This window comes from Dicentrarchus labrax, unplaced genomic scaffold (genome assembly GCF_905237075.1).
Source record: "Dicentrarchus labrax unplaced genomic scaffold, dlabrax2021, whole genome shotgun sequence".
NCBI classification, from domain to species: Eukaryota; Metazoa; Chordata; class Actinopteri; family Moronidae; genus Dicentrarchus; species Dicentrarchus labrax.
In genome coordinates this window covers 26,412,925-26,435,825 of record NW_026136704.1, presented here as the reverse complement: position 1 = coordinate 26,435,825, position 22,901 = coordinate 26,412,925, and the positions used below count along the sequence as shown (strand labels likewise).

The window sequence follows — 22,901 nt, the reverse complement described above, 5'->3', positions numbered from 1 at the left end:
AGATCCTCTGCTCTGTCCTCATTAGAAAACATACACACAAGACAAGTTAAATGTTGTTCTCTGTCTCTTAGACTGAGGTTATAATGGAGGGTGTAAGACAGTATTTTAACTCCTCCTGACCTTGTATCAGGCTTGTTTTATGAATGCAGTGTTTGTCAGATTCAGTGGTACTATGGAGTTTTATATTGCCTATGGGATACATAACGTGCAGAGCCTTTAGGCCCCCATAAATCAGTGGGTTTTGAGAGAGCAGGTTAGCATGACAAGGTACAGGCCAATAACACTGCTGGTCTGCTGTTGGTCACATTTCACCCTCCGCACACGACAGGGAAGGGAGTAGCCAGTCCTCTCTGCTTCCCTCTGTCTCTCACATGCACACACATACACACAACTGCACTTTCCCTCCACTTTTTCGTCTGTAAACTTCCTGCCGTAACTCACCGCCAAGCCGTTAAAACTGCCAGCTCTGTTTTCAAGCCACCCTCCCATGGCAGCCATTAATTCTGCAACAGCATCGTAATGGGCTAACAAGTCAATCACACAAGCCTCCATTGCTTTACACTGTGTCACCTTAATGACATGTTCGTCAAAATCTGTCACCAGCGGAGTGCTGCTGGATTCCTTCAGACGGCATGGTGGCAGTTTGTGTGTGTGTATGAGGTGTGTGTGTGTGTGTGTGTGTGTGTGTGTGTGTGTGTGTGTGTGCCCACGACAAGTCTGCTTCAGTCTGCCCATGGTGGCTGTGCCAGCTTAACATAACTGCATGCACACAGAAATAAATGAGAGGTATGGATGCACTATAATTATAGGGTGGCCGAGGAGGTGAGGGCTTGGTCGGCGCAGGATTGTTTCCATTTGACTTGCTCTTTTAGGAGGTCATCCCCATCAGGGGTTCAGCCTCCCTCGGTCTTGTCGTCATTACTGCTGGAAGAGGCCGGGGTTAATGAAGGAGAGACCCTGGTAAAAACAAGCTGCCTTTTAATCAGAGGCCCGATGGCCCGCTTGGTGTACTGGTCTGAAGCTGACCTTAACCCCAGACTCTCCTTTCAGTCTTAGTCGCTACATGGTGTCTGTGCATGGCGTTTGGCTGCCTTTCCGTTAGCATGCATGGACACCTATGCTTTCATTTGATTTGATTTTGAATAGGAATATATTGATAAATGCTGTTTTTATACATGGTGTGTTTATAAAGATTACAAATATAAAAGAAATATAAAATATATACAAATAAAGGAAATTCAAAACTGGGTTGAAAGGTTGCAAAGAAAAATAGACGAGAAATAAGATTTCTCTTATTATTATAAAAAAGGATTACAATAAATGTTCATCTAATCAGTCATTATAGCGGCATTGCTTCATAAATTGGTTAACCACTATTGCACCATGAGAAAACCAAACAAGCTCTTGCGTAATATTTTACTGCTTCTAATACATTATGAAATACTCTTAGTAATCCAGCATTGTTCTCCACAGTACAATGCCTCTCCTAATAGATCAGTGCCCATATTATGTGTGTAACAACAAATGCATGCAGACATACAAGTAGTTGAAAGTAGGCTGTATTTGTTAACAGGGTGGCGTTTGACTATTCAGCTGTTCGGTAGCTTGCAGCTTTTCTGCTTCTGCCTCACATAGATTGTTGGCTGCTCTCACCCAGATCCTGGCGAGTAAAAGCCCTGTCCGTACATAAAAGACTACATTTTAAATAGCTTTTGTCATTAATGCTTTATTAATTGCCTGGGGCAACACTACCCGATGCAGGGTGTGCTAGAAATATATGACACTTTGAGGTCAGTGCGTATTCCTGCTGTGTGTTATGCAGTGGGCAAAATGGAGGCGAATCAGCAGGGTTCAGCATTTTCAGTAACTGCTCTGTGGATTTGCAGAGGGAGGGCTTTGTCTTTCTCAGAGACACAGCCTTTGTTCAAACTCATGAGTGCTTGCATGCAGAGATACAAGATCCACCTCTGAGATAGTTTGTTTTCTGCACGAGATAAATCAAATGTGCATTTCTAAGTGCTTAGGGTATTCCTGTACACACGGGTCTTTGTGATTCGCTGCTTGGATGAGGCATTTATAATTAATGGTACATATTTTTGCAGCGGTGTTGAGGCAAATGTTGAGCAAGTGAGAGGCCTGGTATGGTTATATTGCCAATTATACATGCTGTATAGTTGCAATTTTGATGGTAGATATGTTGTGCAATATTTACTGATATTTACTATGACTGCTGTCCAAATTAGATACCTAACACCCACCTATCCATAACACCAGCTTAAAGAAGGTATGTGACAGGGAAATATATAAATAATTGATAATAAGCACATATTTAACTTCCACTTGGTTAAGGGAACCATTTTTCCATATAAACATAAAGCAGGAATTGTACTACTTTTGTTGTGATTCTCACCTTTACATCGGAGGTGTCCCTCTGACAGTTCCTCCAGGAGCGGGCAATGGCTGAAAAGGTGCGATCAGGGTGGTCGAATTTGTTGTTATTGGCACAAAGGAAGAACGTGGTGAAAGGCTCCTACAAAGAAAGCAAATTAGACATCAAACAGACCTCCACCCAAATTTAAACTCATCATTACTTTTTTCACCCTCTTGATCTGCATTTCGACTGCAACCATCACAATAAACATAATGAAAATCTCAGTACCTTTTGAATTTACTGGATTATTATGCAAATTATTAAAATACATGTGAAGACTCTGAATTATCTGTATTATTTCATTGTTATTCTTTTCTCTGGCAGACTAAGGGATCTCTGTAGAGATCAGTCATTCATTGAATCCAAGCCTGGGGGAGAATTAATTAGTGTTCTTCCTGAGTACAGTAAGCCATAATGATAATTGGCTCAAATTTGGTTTTCTCAGCCTGAGATGGCGACCATTGCCGGCTGAAGCGGATGGATCACTCACCAGGGGAAGAAAGGGATTGTGGGAACAAACCCACAGAGGCCAATCTAACTGCTGTCAAGGGAGCTCCCTCAGTTCATCAGCCCCTTTCTACTAATGATGGGGGAGGAGGAGAACTACAGTACAAACTTCTCATAAAGCTCTTTCAAATTAATAAGCTGACTTCAAAATCTGATGTACACCAACTCAAAGAAGCCGTGCAGGTTATAAGGGTCTGTTTTGTGGGGAACAGATTGGTAGTGAGTGCGTGTGCTTCCTGCTTCTCTTCCAGAGTAAATGAGGACAGTGCTCAGTAACCTTGATGGACATGTCTCCAACGCTCACTGGGTTGCCTGAAACACATAAACCTGTCACAGCAGCCTCCGTAAATCATTACCCAGCCACTCTTTATTTAGTTCACATATGCCGGTTTACTGGCCTGTGAAATGTGTTTTCTGAGCGCCATTGGTCTAACTCAGGCCCAATCAAATTGAGATGTCGAGCCGTTTCCTGTGCAGAAGCCGACAGACCTCAAAGTAACAGCATCATCAAGTCTGACAAGTGACAATCAACTAATGCAGACTCAAAAATGAAAAGCTGTCTGAGCATGTGGGTTTGACTTCATTCCTATTCAGATGCTTGACTAATTCGGGAATTCTGAACATAGTACAATAATGGGTTTGAACGTGGTTGAAGGAGTGATTTTACTCACTATTCTGACAAGCCAGTGCAGGGTGGAGGCAGCTGTGGAGTAGTGGGAGTTGTAATGACAAGGTGGTGTCTGGTCGTCTTCCCAAGTCTCATAGCGTTCAGCGTAGAATGCTGCACGCTTTGGATTCAGAGCACCAACAGGCTGGAAAAAATAAGGAAATAAGAGGTTCAGTTCTTGAAATGAAGTGAAAATAAAACACAGGTTTTCCCTAAAAGCCATATGCTTTTTGAAGGCAAACTTCCTGCTCTAAATATATCACCACTTCCTTTGTTGATGCTTCCTTTCTTAAGAGTTTCTGACATCCACCTTTTGGCAAACATTATACCATGAATTGAAGACATTCTCACTGGTAAAACTTGTAATAAAGAAAATAAACTTGCACAGGCCCAACCAAAAAGCTTGGGTGCTTTACATTAAGACAGCAAATGAAACAAATTCTGAAAACCTAAAGACAATAATCTTTAGACATTAAAAAGAAAGTAGACAGCCTTATTGATAACTACCATGTCCAGTATATTACAACAAACCCCTACAGTAACCAACCAGTTATCACATTGGCATAAAACTTAGTGATGACCCTTGAGGGTCAACTTTACAGGAACACCTCTATATATTTCAGTAGGTCTTGAGACAACCAGCCTTTCAGTGCCTTTGAAGCACAGTTAAAAAAGGAAGTTGAAATAGATGAAAAGTCAAAATCAAGTCAAAGTACCAAAATAGTAATAGTAATAACATAATAATAACTTGAAGTCAAAGCAAGGCTAAAAGCTGCGTCTTCGTCACTGATCTTGAGCTGAAACTGCAGAAGCTTCAGGGAGCATTTGGTTCAGGGAGCAGCAGATCTGACGACTATACCAGGCACATGTCTTGGCAGCATGTTAACAATATAGTGAAAGACAAGTCCATGAAAAGATTTATAGAAAAGTTGAAGGATTTTAAAACCCATATTATGCGTAACTGTAAGCCAGTGTGAGTACTTTACAATAGAAGTGATATGAGCTATTTTCTTTGCTGTTACAATCTTAACTGCCTTCATCAGAACCACACACAGACTTATTTAACTCAACGGTGTCATCAGGTCAGTAAAAACGACACTTTATGTGTACTCCAATAATCCAATGTATGGCTTGTAGAAATACTGGTAGCGAAAGCTGTTGGCATTTTACACTTAAAAAAATCATCACCCTTAATTTTGTTAAAGTGAGGATAACAACGCCGTTTTAGAAGTTTAGGCTATGGTAACCTCCCCGAAATTATCTCTATGGGTCAGTATATGACTGTGCAAGCTAATGCTATAGCATAGAATATGTTAAGTAATTGGGGATAATTTACACTTCTTCTCTTCTTACACATCCAATTGTAGACATATTGTTATCCAAAAGTAGTCTTTTTTTATACTGTAACGTCTCAGATCTCATATCAGAAAACAAAAAAACTCAGTCTTTACTATTAGTAAAGTCTTCTATGAAACATCAGGGCTAAACTTAAGCTAGTCTGAGTCATAAAATGTACTTACTTTTACTTATTATAAGGCAACCACACACTCCTCATAAAAGAGGGAACTACAGTTGTTGCTGCATGATATTCAGCATGAACCACCCAATCCTCATCTATCTTGATCCACAAAATGGAAAATCTTACTGCTAACAGATATAGCAGGTCTCTCGAGCAGTCTCCCATCTAAATCAAATTTTAATGATCATGCCGATACACGACAGAGGGAAATATTCGCTCCATATACTTATTTAAAATAGATTATTTGAGTGTACAAAGGCATCCATAGAAAATTCAGTTCATTCATTTTTGTGTAGTCGATAGCTTAGTCTTTTTTTTTGTACTACACTTTGTAAGTGTCACCTTTTGGCTGCAACAACAACATGTGAGTTTTTTGCCTGGGGACAAAGACAATTTGCTGCCAATACTCTCATCATGTAGCCGGTGATGTGATGGTCCAAACTCATGACTGCAGTGAAACCTTTTTAAGGCAATGAAGCTATTACTTATTCTGCCTCTACTTATTTATAGGTAAAAATCTTTTGTTGGGTATATAGTGTAAATTACCTGCCCTTGTATTCTTTGTGTTAGGAAAGCATAATTGAGCGTAATTAACAGAGGTAGACTTGCAGAGTCTTAGCAGTTCCCCATTAGGGTACATGTGGCGTGGCCGGCAGAGAGGCTGGGGGAGAGTTCACGGCGGACAAGGAGCTTTACTCTGGGATTTATCTGTCAGACCCCATTATTCTCCTGAACCCTAAAAAGTTCATGTTGCGCTGTCTTCTGTCTGAAATTTACAAGGGTATGGTGGCATGGGTGAGCAGGATGCCGCACTAAGGTTGGAAGGAGGAGATATGAGCGTCTCCTGCTAAATGTTGTAGGTAATCCATATGGATTAACCCAGGCTGACCTGATTTACACCCAACACACCCACTGAGCCAAACACTTTACTCAGCACTGCTACTCCCATCTGTGTTCAGAGCCCTTCTGTGCTACTAGGCACTACTGATGGGAGTTACCAGGACCTATACAATATACTGCAATCTAATAATGTAACACCACAAGCTAGGGCTTCAGTAGAATTGATTCAACATCAGTTCAGAGTATGAAAAACTGGCAAAATAACTGGAACAAACTGAGCATAATCGGGTAGCATTTACTGCAGAAAAACTGCTCTAGATTACATCAAGACGTTACGTTATTATAGAAGCTCCCCACAACATATGCACACAATCAAGTACTGAACATTTGCCACCTTAACAATTTTCTATTACTAACATAAGAAGTAGAGAAAAACAGATTTTCTAAAAACCCCAAACCAGCCTTTCACTGATAAACAGCAGAGCCTCAATTCTCCAAAATGCCAAATGAGCAATAAATGCAGTGTCAAGACTGAAAATGTCAGAAATCATAAAAACTCTCTTATTCATAGTTCTGCATTTGAAGAACTGTGGCCTAATTATTGTGAGGCTATAAAAAAGAAAATAAATAACATCACTGCTATATTTATTTGACATCCATCCAATTATTTCATAGTTAGGCCAAACATTGGATAGCATGGTTCATTATTTAACCGCAGCCCCAGTAATCATTTCAATATTGTACTGACACCATCACTGGGTTTTTGCCCTTTGGCGGCTGTTTCATTTTCATGTGTTCTTAAGGCAACAAAATTACTCCCATTAAACATACATTTAGTGGTGAATAAATTGCTTTCTCTGCCTTTTCAATCACCCCATCCAATATAAGGGCCTTGGAGGCATATTGGCAGTCAATATTAATATACTCAGTACCACTGAATCGGTTACAGAGGGGGAAGGGAGACTGGTAATGTAATCAATGGCAGCTTTTCTACCTGAAAGCTGCAGCTCAGAGGTCGGAAGAAATAAAATAAAAGCCCCCAATCCAAAATGGTCTGAGACTGATGCCCGAAAAATAAAGTCACTTATTCGGACGCTATTAAAATGGCCATTCTTTTGGCTGGGTAGAGTTTATAAGCAATTTTGTAGATTATGGTCATATCCATATGTGGCATAGTGCATATGCCTGATCAAACTGGGCCATTTGTATTTTTTTTGGGGTTCTTCCTTAAAATTAAATGGCAGTCCACATCAGTGTTAGCACAATTGAATAGACTGAAAGAGAAGTTTATTGAGATCTGCATAGATTTATGGGGTGATAATAGCCTTGCATGTGACGTCTTGGCCCAGCTGGATTGGGGTGCGAGCCACAAGACGTCTCACACTCTGTAAAACCGCCGCTAGTGTAACTAATGCAAGTTAGAGCTGTGTGAAAAATTCATGTGATGCATGTGACAGAAGAAGAAGGAAAAGACAGCCGCAGGTAATGGTACAGTGTGTAAGAGGGGAATAAGTAAACAGTTCACAGGTATTAAAAACAAAGCTCACAGAATGGTTAGTAAATTTGTCTATTTTAATATCATGATACCAGAATAAGGTGGAAAACAGTCATAGTATTATAAGCAAGAGTATGTTATATGAAACAAAGAATTGTGCTTAATGGAATAGTACAAGCTAACATTACATCTTTAACTTTTTAAACATTCAAAAAGTACATCTTTACCGCAGCCACCAACCTCTCAACCTCTTCCCGACAATAAACTAACCACAAACACATCTTGAATGAAGCACCAAGTTACAGGCAAGGGAACCAAAGACGTGTTTACTGACAAGTTATTTCCTATTCATTCTTCTATTTGGCGCAACATAAATGAAGCAAAAATGTTCTCACAGTGTTCCCAAGTCGCTCAGCTGTGTAAGCATAAATATAATGAGACATTTTCTATGTTACTTGTAGTGTAGTGTAGGAGTAAGAATGCTTTTATTTTGTTTTCTAGAAAACTTGTGTGGTTGGTGAGCTAGGATAATTATACTGACTGCATGGCAAGACTTTTAGTGGTTCACCCAAATCACTGAAGAAGTTATTCTTTGTTACAGGTTGCTGCCATCTTAAAAGGAATTGTACGTGGTAGATTGTTGATCACTGCTCACATTGGGACTGTTATACAGCAAATATACACTGAACTGATATGTAAAAACCAGAGAACAGCTAAATATAGGTAAGTTTATTTTATAGGTGTAAAGTAAAGTTGACAAATAATAAACAATAAAGCAAATTCTGTTCATGTTTGTAGAACGTGCATGTGTAGACATATACAAAGGGTTGACAAAAAACATGAATAAATGAAATTAGAAGGAAAGCAGAAGGAAAATTAAAGCTGTTCTGGTTCTTGTGGTCGCCCATTTGTATATAAACATGAAGTTGTAAAACAAAGTGTTGAGTGTTGGTTATTAGACTCACTGCATCACTCCAAAGCAGAGTTATTATAATTTTGTACTTTTCATTAGTTTTTATTTTTATTTATTTATTTTTTTGTTTAAAAATGTTTAGTTTTGTTTGGTTTTAGTTAATTAATATAACCTTGCTTAAAAAGTCAACATTAGACATCGAATGCAATTCTCTGTCTTAACAAATCCTGATGTCCCACTGTGTTACAAATGTGTCATAGAATAAAGGCAGTGTTTGGCACCAAAACAGACTAACCACACTGATAAAATAAAAAATAAAATTGTAATGAACTGACCAGAGATAGCCTTGAAAGAGACACTACTTCCACAGCCAAGATGACGCAATCTCAGCTACAAGAACATGAAAGCATAATGTAGCTCCCTGTTGCTCTAAAGACTAAAAGGCTAATTCCAGGTTGGTCCAAATCCTTTCCACATAGCCTAGGTGTGCTGCTTTGGCCATACAAAACTGCTATAAATATGGTGTATTCTGTATGGAAATGTCTAATTCTAGGCAAGTAACACTACCAAATGGCTTCGGAAATTCTTCTATATGCTTCTGTTTCTTCTATGAATGAATATGAAAATTTATGATTGTTTAGCTGTTAATTAGAATAAAAAACCAATACACACTTCAGTGGTCCTTCAGTATCTTTATTCCTGTCATAGCCACATCTGTTGATAAGTCAAAGTCAGGTTTTGCTTACTTCTATTCAACAAAGAATAATCACCTTTTCCCTTTTCCCTGCATTGCATATTATACTGATCACAGATATAAGACAATGAAAACTGGTTTAGACAGTTCCATACTTGCTCCTATCCAAGTTCATTTCTTGTATAACACCTGACCCAGTGAAATACATCAACACAACTCAACAAAGTATGATCAAACTTAGATTTGGCTTCAGATTCAATCAGGATCAGTTCTGGTGTTGCACTCCAAAGATGCAGAAAATAAACATGGCTGTTGGTGAATGAGTGTGCAGAGAGTGTCTCCATTTGTTTGGTTATATCTAAGCTACCTCCCAAAGAGACTCATATTGCATTTAATATTTCAAAATAAATTAAATTACAGTATGTTGCTATGGTGCTCTGTCAGGAGAAGTCGCAGTCGTTTTTTGCTTGCCTCGTCAGAGGTAGGGCTGCATGCAGCTTCAGTCTAATGCAATCAAGTTGCTCAAACTCAAGATAAAGCAGATGTGCTCCCAAAGAGTCTGACTGGAGTGGAAGTGAGGGTGACGAAGGCTCCATTATGGAAAGAATAAGTGTGGAGGGGGTCTTTACAGCAGTCTTCGTTACTCAAGTGTTTTTCTGAGCAGAAGCTTTGAGAAGGAAACAGAATATGGTTCTTTGTCTGAGCATTCAAACTGTGTTTATAAATAAACAATATCAACAATATTTTACTAATGATAGGTGAGGTTAAAATGTATGTAAAGACTTTCAATTACATGTGTTGAGAAATGTGTGTGTGTCACTTTTTGGTGTTGAAATTATATTTTACAAAGCATAGATCTAACAAATTTTAGTCACCGGGTGAAGAAGCACAGTGTTACACCACATCTGCTTCTTTTACCTTATGCAATTATATGAATTTCCATCACATCATTTAACAGCTATGAGGAAGATTAGCTTCCGCCTATCTATCATCCACTTGTCAATCCATCAAGAAATAATCATTAGAATCTAATTAATGAAACCCTTCACTGCATGAATGTATCTGACATCCAAATATGCAGAACTCCGGCCCCCGAGGCAAAGCAATGCAGTGTTCAATAGAACTGTTCATGGTTGACTGAACGCCCAACCAGCAGGTAATTGTAGGTGTGTGCAGTTGGTTTGGGAGGATATTATCTGGCAGATCAGCACAGAACTCCTGCAGTTTGAACAATGCTGTCCATCAAGTGGCAGTCACCTGTAAGTGACAAACAAGTACTCAGGTATGACTCAGATCTGTGGGAAAGAAAACTTCCCAAATTGTGCAATGCTAGTGTGCTCCAGTTTACACCCTATAATTGAGCTGCGATTACAATTTTTAAGAGTAATGATATAACAATGTATCTCCATAAGGCTACAGGTCACTGAGCTCTGGAGTGACATATCATATTATATGAGGTGATATGATTTTATTGCTGCAGAAAAAAATAAACATACCAATTAAAACAGGAAATGTGTAAAAAAAAGTTTGATGTAGTAACCACTAAGGCTGGGTATTAAACCACTGTACTTTTTAGGAACAGATGAAATGTTACCCAGCCTTAGTTACCACACACACACACACACACACACACAGCATGCATGGTGCATAACCACAACCACCGGACATACACCTTAGAGAGAGACACACAGCCCTAATATACAATGAACAGATCTCTAGAGACTGTGCTGCTACCTCTGATCCATAATTGAACAAAAGGGCAGGCCGTGCAGAGAGAAGTGTGGGGGCCTATGTCCCTCCCTGCTATACTAGCTGTGAACTTTTGGAGGTAAGAGCCCTGGGGTTCCAAGGACAACTGTCAGGAGACACGGGCTGTGAACTCATGCTAATGAAGGCAGCTCAGCCCTGTAAACAGCATGGGAGGATGTCACTGGAATACATTACAATACATAACTGTCTCCCCAGGGCAGGAGGGGTGCACATGGCTCAGCTCTGATCACCCCCTTCAACACACACATGCATACACACACATACTGTGGGTCTCTCAGCCCACCTGGATACCCCACAGGCCAGAGCCGCCAAAAGCCGACAAGTGCTGAGATGACAGTGGCAAGAAAACACAACTGAGCTGTTTGTCCAAAATGGGTTTACTGAAATGCGAAGAGGTGCTCCAAAACAGTGGGAGCTCATTTTTCAAATTCACAACTCTCTATCTAACTTTGTGAAGTGTTTCATAGTAACGTCCCTGTTTATCTTCTTTCTCCTCCTGCCCCACTACAAAACACACCGCACACATTCTTTGAAGAGCTGAAAACTGATACAAACTGTAGAGAACGGAGATGGCAAAGTGTTCGAATGTTGGCGCTTAGAGGGAAACAAGGGGGAATGAGGGAGCGATAAAGAGAGTAAGAGAGAGCTCAGACAGGAATGCGACTGTTTTCAGGTCAGTGAGCTGCAGTATGCATGTGAGAGAGAGAGAGAAAGAGAGAGAGAGAGAGAGAGAGAGAGAGAGAGAGAGAGAGAGAGAGAGAGAGAGAGAGCGAGAAGGGGGTGGTGAACAAGTAAACCAGGCCACAGTTTGTGGTAGAGTGATCTGCTGCCTTTTACTCTTCAGTCAAAGACAGAGCAAACATAACGCTGAACTTTATCTCCCAGGGTTGCAGGGCATTAGTGTCATTGTGTCTGAGCTCTTGTGATTTGGCAGCGTTAGCAGGATTCTCGCTACTGCACAGCTTGATGTGTTTTTGATCTGCCACATTTAGAAGGACGTTCGCTGCAACACTGTGCTTATGACCTGTTCTTATCAGTTCATTAACCTTGATAGTCAAATCCAAGTAGAAACTTTAATTACTGAATGGCAATGTTTAATTAATAAAATCACCAGTTATAAAAATATGTTGTGCTTTATTTTTGACATAATATAGTATGTAGGAAATGTGTTGTAAAGACGAGGACTGTGCACAGATTCAATATGAATCCAATAGCAATGATATGATCATATTGTTCTACATTTTAGTTTTGAACACAGCTTACTGCATTGGATATCAGTTTATCATGATTAATGTATTATGATATATATTGATAATGAAAAATATTTTCATTAAACCCCCCCATGGCATTTTATACAAGTTGCTATGGTGAACCTTTTAGTTTAGTTGTTGATTTCCACATCCAGAAGACATGTAGCAACATTAGCACTCATTTGGGAACTCTCCTTTTAGCTTTATTTTGCTCCCGCGATAATATCTAGGTCTCCAACATCTTCATCTCATCAACTAAATTTGCCAATCTGACATTCACAAATGTCTCTAAAAGAGCGGTAGGAGCAAACCAAAACAAAAAAGCACTGGGAAAACCAAAACAATGAGCTGAAAGACGCTATAAAGCTCTGAGGAGAACTGCAGTCGGGTGATAATTCCCTGGGGGTTAACCGCTACGAGCGGCAGCTTTCACTTACAAGCAGGCATGTGATCCATTGCTAATTTAAAAATACTCATTACAGCAACTCTAACATTGTGATACCGGTTTCCACCACATGGCCCAGGCCGCCTAGAGATCTGCCACACTGAAAGAGTTGTTAACTGTGAGAATTATTTATTTATTTATGTGTGTGGGTCTGATTTTGTATTTTGGATAGGTGCTGTGATTGTTTTTGTTGTGCTTTTGTGTGTGTGTTTATTCTCTTGTTTGTTTGTTTGTTTGTTTGTTTGTTTGTTTGTTTTGTTTTGTGAATTAAATCAAAGAAAAAGAATGATACTGTAGTATATAAGGCACATATGTTTATAAAATGTATAATCCTCTCTAATGCAGAAACCAGAAAGCCACTTTAAGCTTTTGGACAAGTGCAAACTACATACTGAAACAATACAGTACCAAATAAATGGGGAGTAAACTTGAATGAATTTCAGGATGTTACAAATCAGAATTTTCCACTTTCTGCATTCCATCTCATGAGTTTAGACTCTGCACATGATTCCTTAGCTATTAAATATGATATTATTTTACAGTCTGGGTCTTAATAAGGAAATTCCCTGCTGTCAGGGCTAGCTGCCCTCCCCCCCCACCCACCCCCAAACTCTCCCTCCTCTGTCATATGGAGGTGCTTGGCCAAGAGGCCTCTGTACCTTTGAGAGATCTCTGAAGTTCCCTGGCAAGGTCAGGTCCAGCTCCTCTGAGTCGTAGTTGGTGAGAACCCAGGGAAAGACTGGGTACTGGTTCAGGTCATTGTATGTCCTCCCTAGATACACAGAGAAGACAGAAATCTGTGAGTGATGAAGGCTTGGAAGGAAACAGAGGGGTTGAAAGCGGGGCAGGGTACACTTGAGGCTTCAGTTACTTTGGGGGATCAGCATGCAACATTCCAACAAGCCCCCAATCTCAGAGCCCTCAATCAGACGCACTTCCTGTCCCATACGGACTCTGCGAGGGAAACACATACACTAATGGCATGCTCTCTCTGCTATGAAACGATGTTTTCTGTGCTCCCCATGCTTTTTCCTGTTAAGTGTACTTTATAAATGGACTGTGGGAGTTACAGGAGGCCTGAGGACACTGTCTTTAAGTTCATAGAGAAAATAAGTATCTTTAAGTCGTGAGGAGTGGCTGTAATTAGAAGGATATAGATTATTCTGAGGGCTGACTCCAAAAGCCTGAAATGTCACTGCAAGTCTGATGCACTGATTGGCCAGATGGGAATTTCCACTATTCTCTGGCAGTGGGAATATGGTTTTCAGATGGCAAAATGTGTGAAAGGAAATCCATGGGAAAAGCTGAGAGCATGTACCATGTTGTCATTAATGCTCTACTTTTCTTTTGAAGATGACACTGATACAGCTGTGAGGTCAGGTGGTGGCCAGTTGTAATCCAGGATTGGGACAGGACTGCTATGGATGATCTTGCAGGAATTTTTACTGCTGGTGATAAATCAAGCTAAAATGTAGCATCTCAAACATCTTATTTTACCAACTGAGAACATTTGAACTGAATTGTAAAAAGCAGCAGTGCTTATTCTAAGGTCTGACCACATTCCTATGACATAAAGTTTTCCACTGATGAAAAGCATATATCCCATCCAAATTACTTTTTAAACTGGAGGCAGAGGTGTGGACTTGGGGTCAAGTCAGACTTCAGTCACAAATTTGATGACTTTAGACTAGACAAAATTCTAAAGACTTGCAACTCAAATTGGACTCCAATGACTTGTGACTAGAGCTTTTTGACTAGAAAATACTGGACGTTAATGCTATTCATTCCCAGCTAATTGCCACTTAATTCCCCAGATCCACTTTGTTTGAACCAATCCGACAGCATCCAATCAAGTTGCAGGAGAGAACCACGAAGAACTAACGTTGTGCTACTGAGCAATACAATGAATTTAGACGATTCAATGGAAACACTCTTCCTAAATCTGCCTGCTAGTGCAATAAAGTTTTTAATGACTATCTACAACATTTTATCAACTTACACCAATCCAACAGGCGTGTCTCTGCGCCCTCCTGGACTGCAGCAGGTTGGCATTAGATAATCTAAATCTACCTGAGCGAGCGATAATGTGTGACAGGCTAGTCAATGGGAAGGCTTCTGCTCGGTATCCAGGGTCTGGGGGAAGCTAGAGAGCATAATTATCCAGGTTAATGCCACAAAGTGAAAAGGAAGCAGTAGGCTGAGTGTGGAGGAAGAGTCGGGGGCGTTGGTGTGGTTAAACCTACTGGTTCTGAGGCCTGAGTTGGGGTGGCAGGATGTTAATAACAGTGGAATAGTGTTTAATTAGAAGACCACTTCCCGTTCGCACCTCTTCCCAGCACTTCACCCCCCGCCTGTCTCCCAGCCCACACTGTTCTGACACCCCTGTCAGCTCAGGTCATTACCAGGGATTTTTAATGAATTTTGGGCATGTTTTTCTGTCTGCCTTACATCTAATTAGCTGACAATAATGTATCGAACTCAAGCACGAGCTAAATATAAATATGCATGAATATGCAGCGAGAGAGAGGATGACACCTCTCAGAGCAGAGTAGCGTGCAGTCGCTCTCGCCTTCCCTGTTAGTTGCAGTTCAGATCAGAGAGCCGACAACAGAACCTCTCAACTCCGCAGACACACATGTGTACGCTCTCACAAAGCCAGGCACTAATTATCTGGCAAAATCTGCTGTGCCTGCTCTTTGCTTCAAACAGCACACTTCCATGAACAGTGAAGTCTACCACGTTGAGCACCACTTATGGTTACCATGGATTCCTAAACAAATATGACATACCTGAGGCCACTTATAGTATGTTTTCAGTACCACTGACACATAAAGTTTATTGATCATGATAGCTTAACTTAAAGTCGTAAGACTGTAATGGTGAAGAAATTCACATAGATAATAGATAAAAACTTTCTCGTTTCACTGGTTGTACATTTTGCCCCGGATGAGGAAGAAAACAAATCAGAATCTATCTATTTAACTGATGGCTGTGAAAAAGAGAATATTTTATTTCCATAACTTCAGCTACTTCCACATTAAAAGTATAGAGTTTCATTTGAGCATCCTTACCTGCGATAGTGTTGAGAAATATGAGGTACTCAAAGTTGGAGATCTCTCTCCTTTGCCAGCGCTGGGTCATGTTGGAGGATTTAAAAAGCTGCCGAGGGGTGGCCAGGGAGATGCGCCTGGAAAAAACATTTCAACAACAAATAAAGAAAAAGAAGGCTGGTGTTAAAAAAAACTTATATTTAAAAGAGAATTGGATACAACACAAAAAACAGACACATGAATTATGTCCTTTAATAGCTGATGAACCAGCTCTATGTCTCAAACGGAGAGTAAGAACATACACAAAAAGTGAAGCTGCACCTGAGAGAATAATCGTGGCAACCACTGCAGTGGTACTCAGTTACAAAATTTTGATTCCAGTAATTCCAGTAAATTAAATGGAAGCTAGCTGCAAATTAAGAGTCATTTTATTTTATTTTTTATATTTTACAACGCATTTCCTTTATATCCACTCAATTAACGTAAGACTTAAGGAAATGTCCTGGTTTTATGACAGTGTATAAATAGGCCTGTTAGCACGATGAGAGTCTAAAGGGAATCTGTGGTTTTCCCTGTGGTCAGTGGCCTGGCTGCTGCCCTGCTGTATAGAGTCTTCTGTGAGAGAATTAGGTCAGTTCAGTCAGGGTCAGTGCACATCCACTTCAATGACTGGAGCAATGGGACTTCAAATGACTCTGCTCCAGGCCAAGCTGCACTGAGGCCCCAACACACAACACAGAGGAGGTAACATTGGTCATGAAGGAAATACAACATTAGAAATATTTAATATGTTGAGTTCATTTTCTTTTGGCATATGTGACCCACCTGGCTTGTGGAAGTCCGTAGCTGGTGCCCACGCCCACTCGAGGAAGACTGTAGACCACTTTTTTTACTGTGGCCTGGTCAGGAAAGTTGAACATGACTGATGCTGTGAAACAGTGACAGATATCACTTAGTGATGAAGAACATGAGAAGCATGAATTTCAAATGCTGTAATAGGAACGTCCGCTTACTTCTGTTGGCCATAAAGACCTCCATTGCTGTGTTCTGCAGGAGATAGCGTCTGGAGAATACAGCCCGAATCTCACTGAACATCCACTTCCCATGTAAACCCTCAGTGTATGCCAAGACCTAGAAGGGCAGACAAAGAAGAGAAGAATGTACTCCTTTATAATAGCTGTATAAAACCAGAGATCATGTAAGATTAAAGGGGATAAAAACTACCATCCATTTCAGTATGTTCAATATTAAAGTTGCATTTAACAAAACAATAAACATCACCAACTCAGTATGTTAGAGGCTTTTAAATTGTATAACACTTCATCTACAATGCCACTGGTATTGCAGTACTTGACCACGATAGAAATGAGGCACGTTCTCACATTACGATTTAAATTATTAAAGTATTGGTGTAAACAGAGATGCTGATTTGTCGTTGGGCACAAAAGCAATCAATGTGCCAACTCTGTTTCCAAAATGTATCAAAGCACAAGAGTAAATATGACCTAAGTAAAGCTCTACAAAAGACTATTCTGTGATTTATATTTGTTCACTGCTTTATTATTAAAAAAGTTGGCAGCTGTTGAACTTTTTTGTATTTCTTTATGAACAGTTTCGTTTATGGGCACCACAGTAGTTGGTGAGATATCGAATAGTGCTCTAATACCCTCATTATTTACCAGCAAGCTTATTCCTTATTCCTTACTTATTTTAACTTATCTGTTGACCAGCCAGATCTTGCTATAGCTACCGAGCTATTTGCACAAGAATGGCAGAGAAAGACCAGCCAAAAAGTATCTTCCACCTTTAGCTACAATAGTTTGCACTCCAAACAAAGCAAGAAAAGAAACACAGACGCAGAAAAGGCTACAGACAAAAGGTTTCGCTTAACAGAGTCAACATTGGTTAGGCTTTTTAATGATGGCAGGTTTTTTTTAGGGGAATTATTATTTTCCTGAACTATGTAGAGCTTTGTATGAATGAGACACAAGGTAGGTGGATACAATTGGCGATTACAACAATGCGCCGTGCTCCTCTCAGGCACTGCTGTGTGTTGGGCAAGTAGCTATGGAGGGAGACCTGAAGGGAGGGGATGGCATTTTTTGGTGTTATATGTTAGCCATCTTTTGCTAGTTTCTCCAAAGTTTACTCCTCTAGCTTTAACTGACGTATGTATTTGTTTTGACCTAAACCATAATCTTTTCCTAAACCTAACCAAACTGCAAACCTTTCACAACATGTAACAACGTGTTTATTACTGTTACCATGACGACAATGGCCACCTGACTATGACGACAAAGGTCACCTGACTATTGTTATCATGGTGATGTAGGTCAACCGACAAAAGGTCACCTGGCAAGTACGTCGTCCCTAGTGGAAAAAAAAGAGTCCAAATTGAAGCAGTTGTTGATCAATTGTGGCCCCTACAAGCTGGTTAAGAGGAGTGAGGAGTTGTAATCAATGGCAATCAAAGCAGAGCAGTCGCTCAAAAAAAGTGTGAATTATTGCAACCACGACTGGTCCTTGAACATATACAGTGATAAATGTGCACAAAAAATATCAGCCTGATGGGTCCAGTAGTATGTGACATTATCTGCAGAAAGACACACATACGGCCAAACGAATGATCCCCTCCAGGCTTACACCAAGTGGTGATAATAACTATTTCATGAGTTTTATTAACAATGTAATATTAATATCACACTAGTAACAATTCATTAATTCCTTATTTTAACATGTAACAAAGTGTTACTGAGACATTATACCATATCTGAAGGCACATTTCTGCACAATACAGATTCTTTTTGAATGTTTCACACTTTTTCAGTTGGTCTATAAAAGTCACTAGGGTGAGGCAAGTGGTCAAGGAAATGACCCCCTGGGCCTGTGACACTTAAATAATCAATAAAAACCATCATGCAATGGTGGAGAGAGCAGACAAAGGATCATTAGTGTATGCAGCACCACTGGGGCTGCAGGTCCACACACAGAAAATCAAGACAGTTGTTCTGACAGGTGAGAATGGTCCCCTCACACACCTTTCCCCCTCCTTCCATCTCACTTCCCTCTGACTGAACAATTTTGTCCAACAGTATGAGCCGAGGAGCAACCTCATCAACTCCCCAGGTTATAATCACACATATGTTAAGTTCAGAGAGTGTGAGAGAATAAAGATATAAAAGGGCAGTAAGGGCGTGAGGCCCTACAGTATATTAGCGTGTGTGTGTGGGCGTCTGTATGTGTGTGTGTGGGGGTGATTGAGGTGGAGTAGGCAGGGAGGGAGGGAAGCCAGAGTGAGATGTTCAGCTGGGTTAGGTCTGATGCTAATGCTCATTTAAAATAGTGACAGGCTGGAAGAGTGCAGCGCGAGCCGGGCTGCCTTAATTTCTCCCTGGAATAGCTCATGCCCGACCTCCGTGCCACATCCAAAATCTCTGGAGCTCAATTAAAATTGGATTAGGTGGAGATGCTGGATGTGCAGCACAGCATCTCTGGTGCTCTCCTCCCAGTAATGCCCCTGCCTGACACCTCTGCAACCCCCAACTCAAACAGTTGTCATAGAGACAGCACGGCCCAGAGGAGGCAGTGTGCTGACTGGAGGGGGAGTAGAGAGGAAGGGAGGTGAGATGGAGAGACGGCTATGGACCTGCGGGCACACTGTTGAGGGCCAACAGCAGCTCACTAGGAGGCAGGGCAGCTTTTATCCCCCTCCTGCTCTGCAGCCAGATGTTCTGGAAGTAGTCTTCTGAGTGCAATGCTGAAAGGCAAGTTGTGCAGATATGCATCATGGGAAGGTTACAACAGCTTACTCCATCATGGCACTAGCAAGCTGTTATTTGAATACATATTAAGTTATTTGGATGTCTAGACAATTTGAATGGTTTGTCATTTTCAGCAAAGTCTTTATTTAACTGTTAACAGAGCAATGTATTTACCTTCTACATTCTGCACTAGGTTTGCCAAAAAAATTTAAATATATTAAAACTCTGATAATATGGCAACTTTTAACTGATTGCCAGCACAATAATATTTTAACACTGGCTCCTTCTTGTTACCCAGCTAGAGTGAACATTTTGTTGCCATGACAAAGTACAGGCCAAAGGGCTAGCTGTCAACAAAAGAGAGGCTAAAGAGGAGAAAAAAGAGCTGATTTCAAACAGCCCAGATCAAAAAATTTGTCATAACAACAAAGCTTTGGTCTAAACCAACATGCAGGGGCCCCTGTAGACTTGGAGATTTGACAAAGCCCAGCCCTCATTTTTGGAGGCCCAGCTGTAAAAAATGCCATTTAATGAACCTGTCTGCTGAAGCTGTCCCCTGCCTGTCAGAGGTGTCAGCCAGTGACAAGCGCTGGGGACCGCCGCCTCCAGTCACAGACAGGCCTGCCAGCTGGAGACTTCGGCCCCAATCTAATCACGCCACCAGGAAGGGACCGGCGCTCTGCTCTTGGTCTGTCACGCTCAGGGCTGGGGGAGCGGCGAGGGGACGGGTGGAGGGGTCTGGTATGGCCGACAAGCACAGCCTTTTGTTTCCACACAGGTCCCTCCACGCAGGCTCATTAGGAGCCACAGGCGCATGCGCTGCTCTGCCAGCTGCAGGGAGATATAGCTCTACAGCATAATAGCCATAATGCAATTTAACGTCTCTGTCCTCTCTTTCCTTTATCCTCCTTCTCTTCTTTCCCTGATTTGACAGGGGGCCTGTAGAACATCACAGGTGGAAAACAGAAAAATATTGTGACAGATGAGATGAGGAGAGGCACAGGTGACACTGGTGTTTAGGCTGAAACTCATATATAATAATGTGCAGATACTTAGATGGAGCACATCATACTTAAAAGCGATAGCAAGCCACTTCATGCATGGAATAGATTCTAATCATATCTGACTTCCCAATAGCTTTAACCCTACATTGGTTGAGGCACTATGACAGACATTATTAATAAATCTAACGAAGCATTTTCTCTAAAACCTGATGCAATTTTCTCCCATATGGAACACTACAATCCCCCTCCACTGCATTTATACCAAAACAGGAAAATAATATAATTCAGTGAGACCTCCAAGCCAGCATGACTGATATATTTATATGAGTCTGTGGAGCACTCTGACAACCTGGTATCACAGCACCTCCGCTGCATTCTTCTAAGATTTGTCTAATAGGCTTCCACCATAAAGCCTCACAACTGCATGGTCCCAGGCGGCCAAAGAGAACAGCGAAGTGGAAGAATAAGGGGAGGGTACGAGAGGCAGTTTCATTTTGAGTGATATGACTACTCCCCCAGGAGCGAGTGGGATGGATTTCACACATGGCAATTTGGAGGATCAGCACACACTGCGTATACTGTATTCAATGGCTGACCTCAGGCAATATGGGCCAAATCTGTGAAGAGGTTGAGCAGTCGGAGAAAGCATAAAGCCCGGTAAGAGCGAGAGCAGAGAGCAACGCTCTGCTAAGTGGTAGAGCAATGTCAGCCATAGACAATGTGGGTCAAAAATATTTATATCTAGATATGTTTAAAAGTAAAACACATAAGGGGCTAAATCAGAGCTAAGCTTAGAGCTTAGCTACACAATTAATAAAAAAATAACTTAAAAGGCCTGTTCACCCACAATAAACACAGATACGTTACTTACTTACTTATTTACTTCTTCCTCACATATATCTAGTAAATATGTAGTTTTGGTTTTGTTTTGTGATACCAGCCTCTGAGAGTCTGCCTCTATTCAAATACAGTGGAGGTGAATGTTGTTTATTTGTCCTCACAGAAATGAAAAGAAATGACAGAAAGCATAATCTCTTTTCAGAAACAGGGACATTGTTTCTGGAAAGAGATGCTGCTGTTGAATTTTTAAAAAATATACAGCCAATCAACATTCAACCAAACCTTTCTGCATGGATAAATACTACTAGGAGTAAGGGAGAACATGTCACCTTTTGTCATTTGGGTGAACTGGCCCTTTAAATTAAAAAAAGAAATAAAATAGAAATAGAAATAAACACAGGGTAAATATTCTCCTTTCTACAAATGACTCAGGTGTTCCACACACTGTGAAATTACTCTAATATTTCCATGTCAAACTTTATTAAGCCAAGCAGACGGAAATCTTGGTTGTCTGACCACAACGTGCCCGAATCCACACTTTCAGTTCAGCTTTAATCCCTTTTACATCCTGCAAAGATTTATAATGTATGCCTGAGCATCAAAGCGTGTTTCTCATCCGATCCCCCCTTAATGTGACAACTGTTATGAAGTGTGGAAATACAAAAATGTAAAAGATTCCCACAGATTATTCAAAAAAATCAGCATTCCACTTGGTTCCTCTCTGTGAGACCCATATCTCAACTTCAATAAAGTAGCAGGTTCCTAATGCAGGTATTGGGGGGAAAACAAGATACAGATTTGCATAATCAGTGTCACTATACATTTGGGTGGTAGCTGGAGTGTGGCAAGATGACACAGCTTGGGTGCTCTGGCAAGACCAGTGGGATAAAGGAGATGAATATGCATTAAATATGCTGGCAGTTCACTGCCCCAAATGTCCAGCCAAGTTTGTCAATAACATTTATGTCAGGGATGGTATTTCACGCGCATTAGCAGGCCCTGCAGCACTGTCTTCAACACTGCCATGGTAGGACAGGTGGGAGGAGTCGTTTTCCTAGTATGCAATTTCTTCTTAAAGAGTCAGGGACTCTTTAAACATCCTTTATCTGCCTATGTTAAAATTTAAAGCCTTAAGAAACAGCAGTAGAAAAAAAATTCCACACAGTTACTTGGACTTGTGATCCCCTACAGCGATGATACAGAGTTTGGCATCAAGCCACATGATGCCTGCAGAAGGCTTCTGAGAGGTTAAAAGAAACAATCTAAAATAAAATGTATTTTCTTGATGACCTTACACAGAGTCATAATTACTCATACATTCACACGCAACTGTCTTTGTAAGACAACTGGATACCTGTGCTGATTGCAAAAGCATGTTCACACCTTTTCTCTTCACAGGCGCAGTGCACAATATACATCAGCCCTTTACTATGAATAACAAAAATACAGAGGCTATAAAAAAAAATACAGTTACAATTTGAAATCACAGCTATAAACCAATTTTGCTTCTTATTAACCAACCACCTACAGTTTGGGAAAAGATTATTTGGCCTCTTTGTAGATTCTTTGTTAGTTATCTCATGCTTTTTAAAAACTTAAATATCAAAGTACAGATTTCACGCTTCTTTTAATATAATACATTTTTGTATCAGTGTTGCTAATGGTCATTAAGTTACTTCAGAATTCAAGTCTTTTTCCATTAAATCTACATTATT

At 40.6% G+C, this 22,901-nt stretch overlaps 1 protein-coding gene across 6 annotated transcripts in view; it reads right to left on the bottom strand.

The window, feature by feature from the left end:
- nbeab (neurobeachin b) overlaps positions 1–22,901 on the bottom strand; it is a 193,812-nt gene that overhangs the window by 19,679 nt on the left and 151,232 nt on the right. For all 6 annotated transcript variants that reach the window (XM_051397178.1, XM_051397180.1, XM_051397182.1 and 3 more), the window contains 6 exons: positions 16,595–16,712; positions 16,407–16,509; positions 15,603–15,718; positions 13,191–13,303; positions 3,610–3,750; positions 2,411–2,530 (listed from right to left, as the gene is read on the bottom strand). In XM_051397178.1, coding sequence (XP_051253138.1) covers positions 2,411–2,530; positions 3,610–3,750; positions 13,191–13,303; positions 15,603–15,718; positions 16,407–16,509; positions 16,595–16,712 — 711 coding nt within the window. The remainder of the gene's footprint in view (positions 1–2,410; positions 2,531–3,609; positions 3,751–13,190; positions 13,304–15,602; positions 15,719–16,406; positions 16,510–16,594; positions 16,713–22,901) is intronic.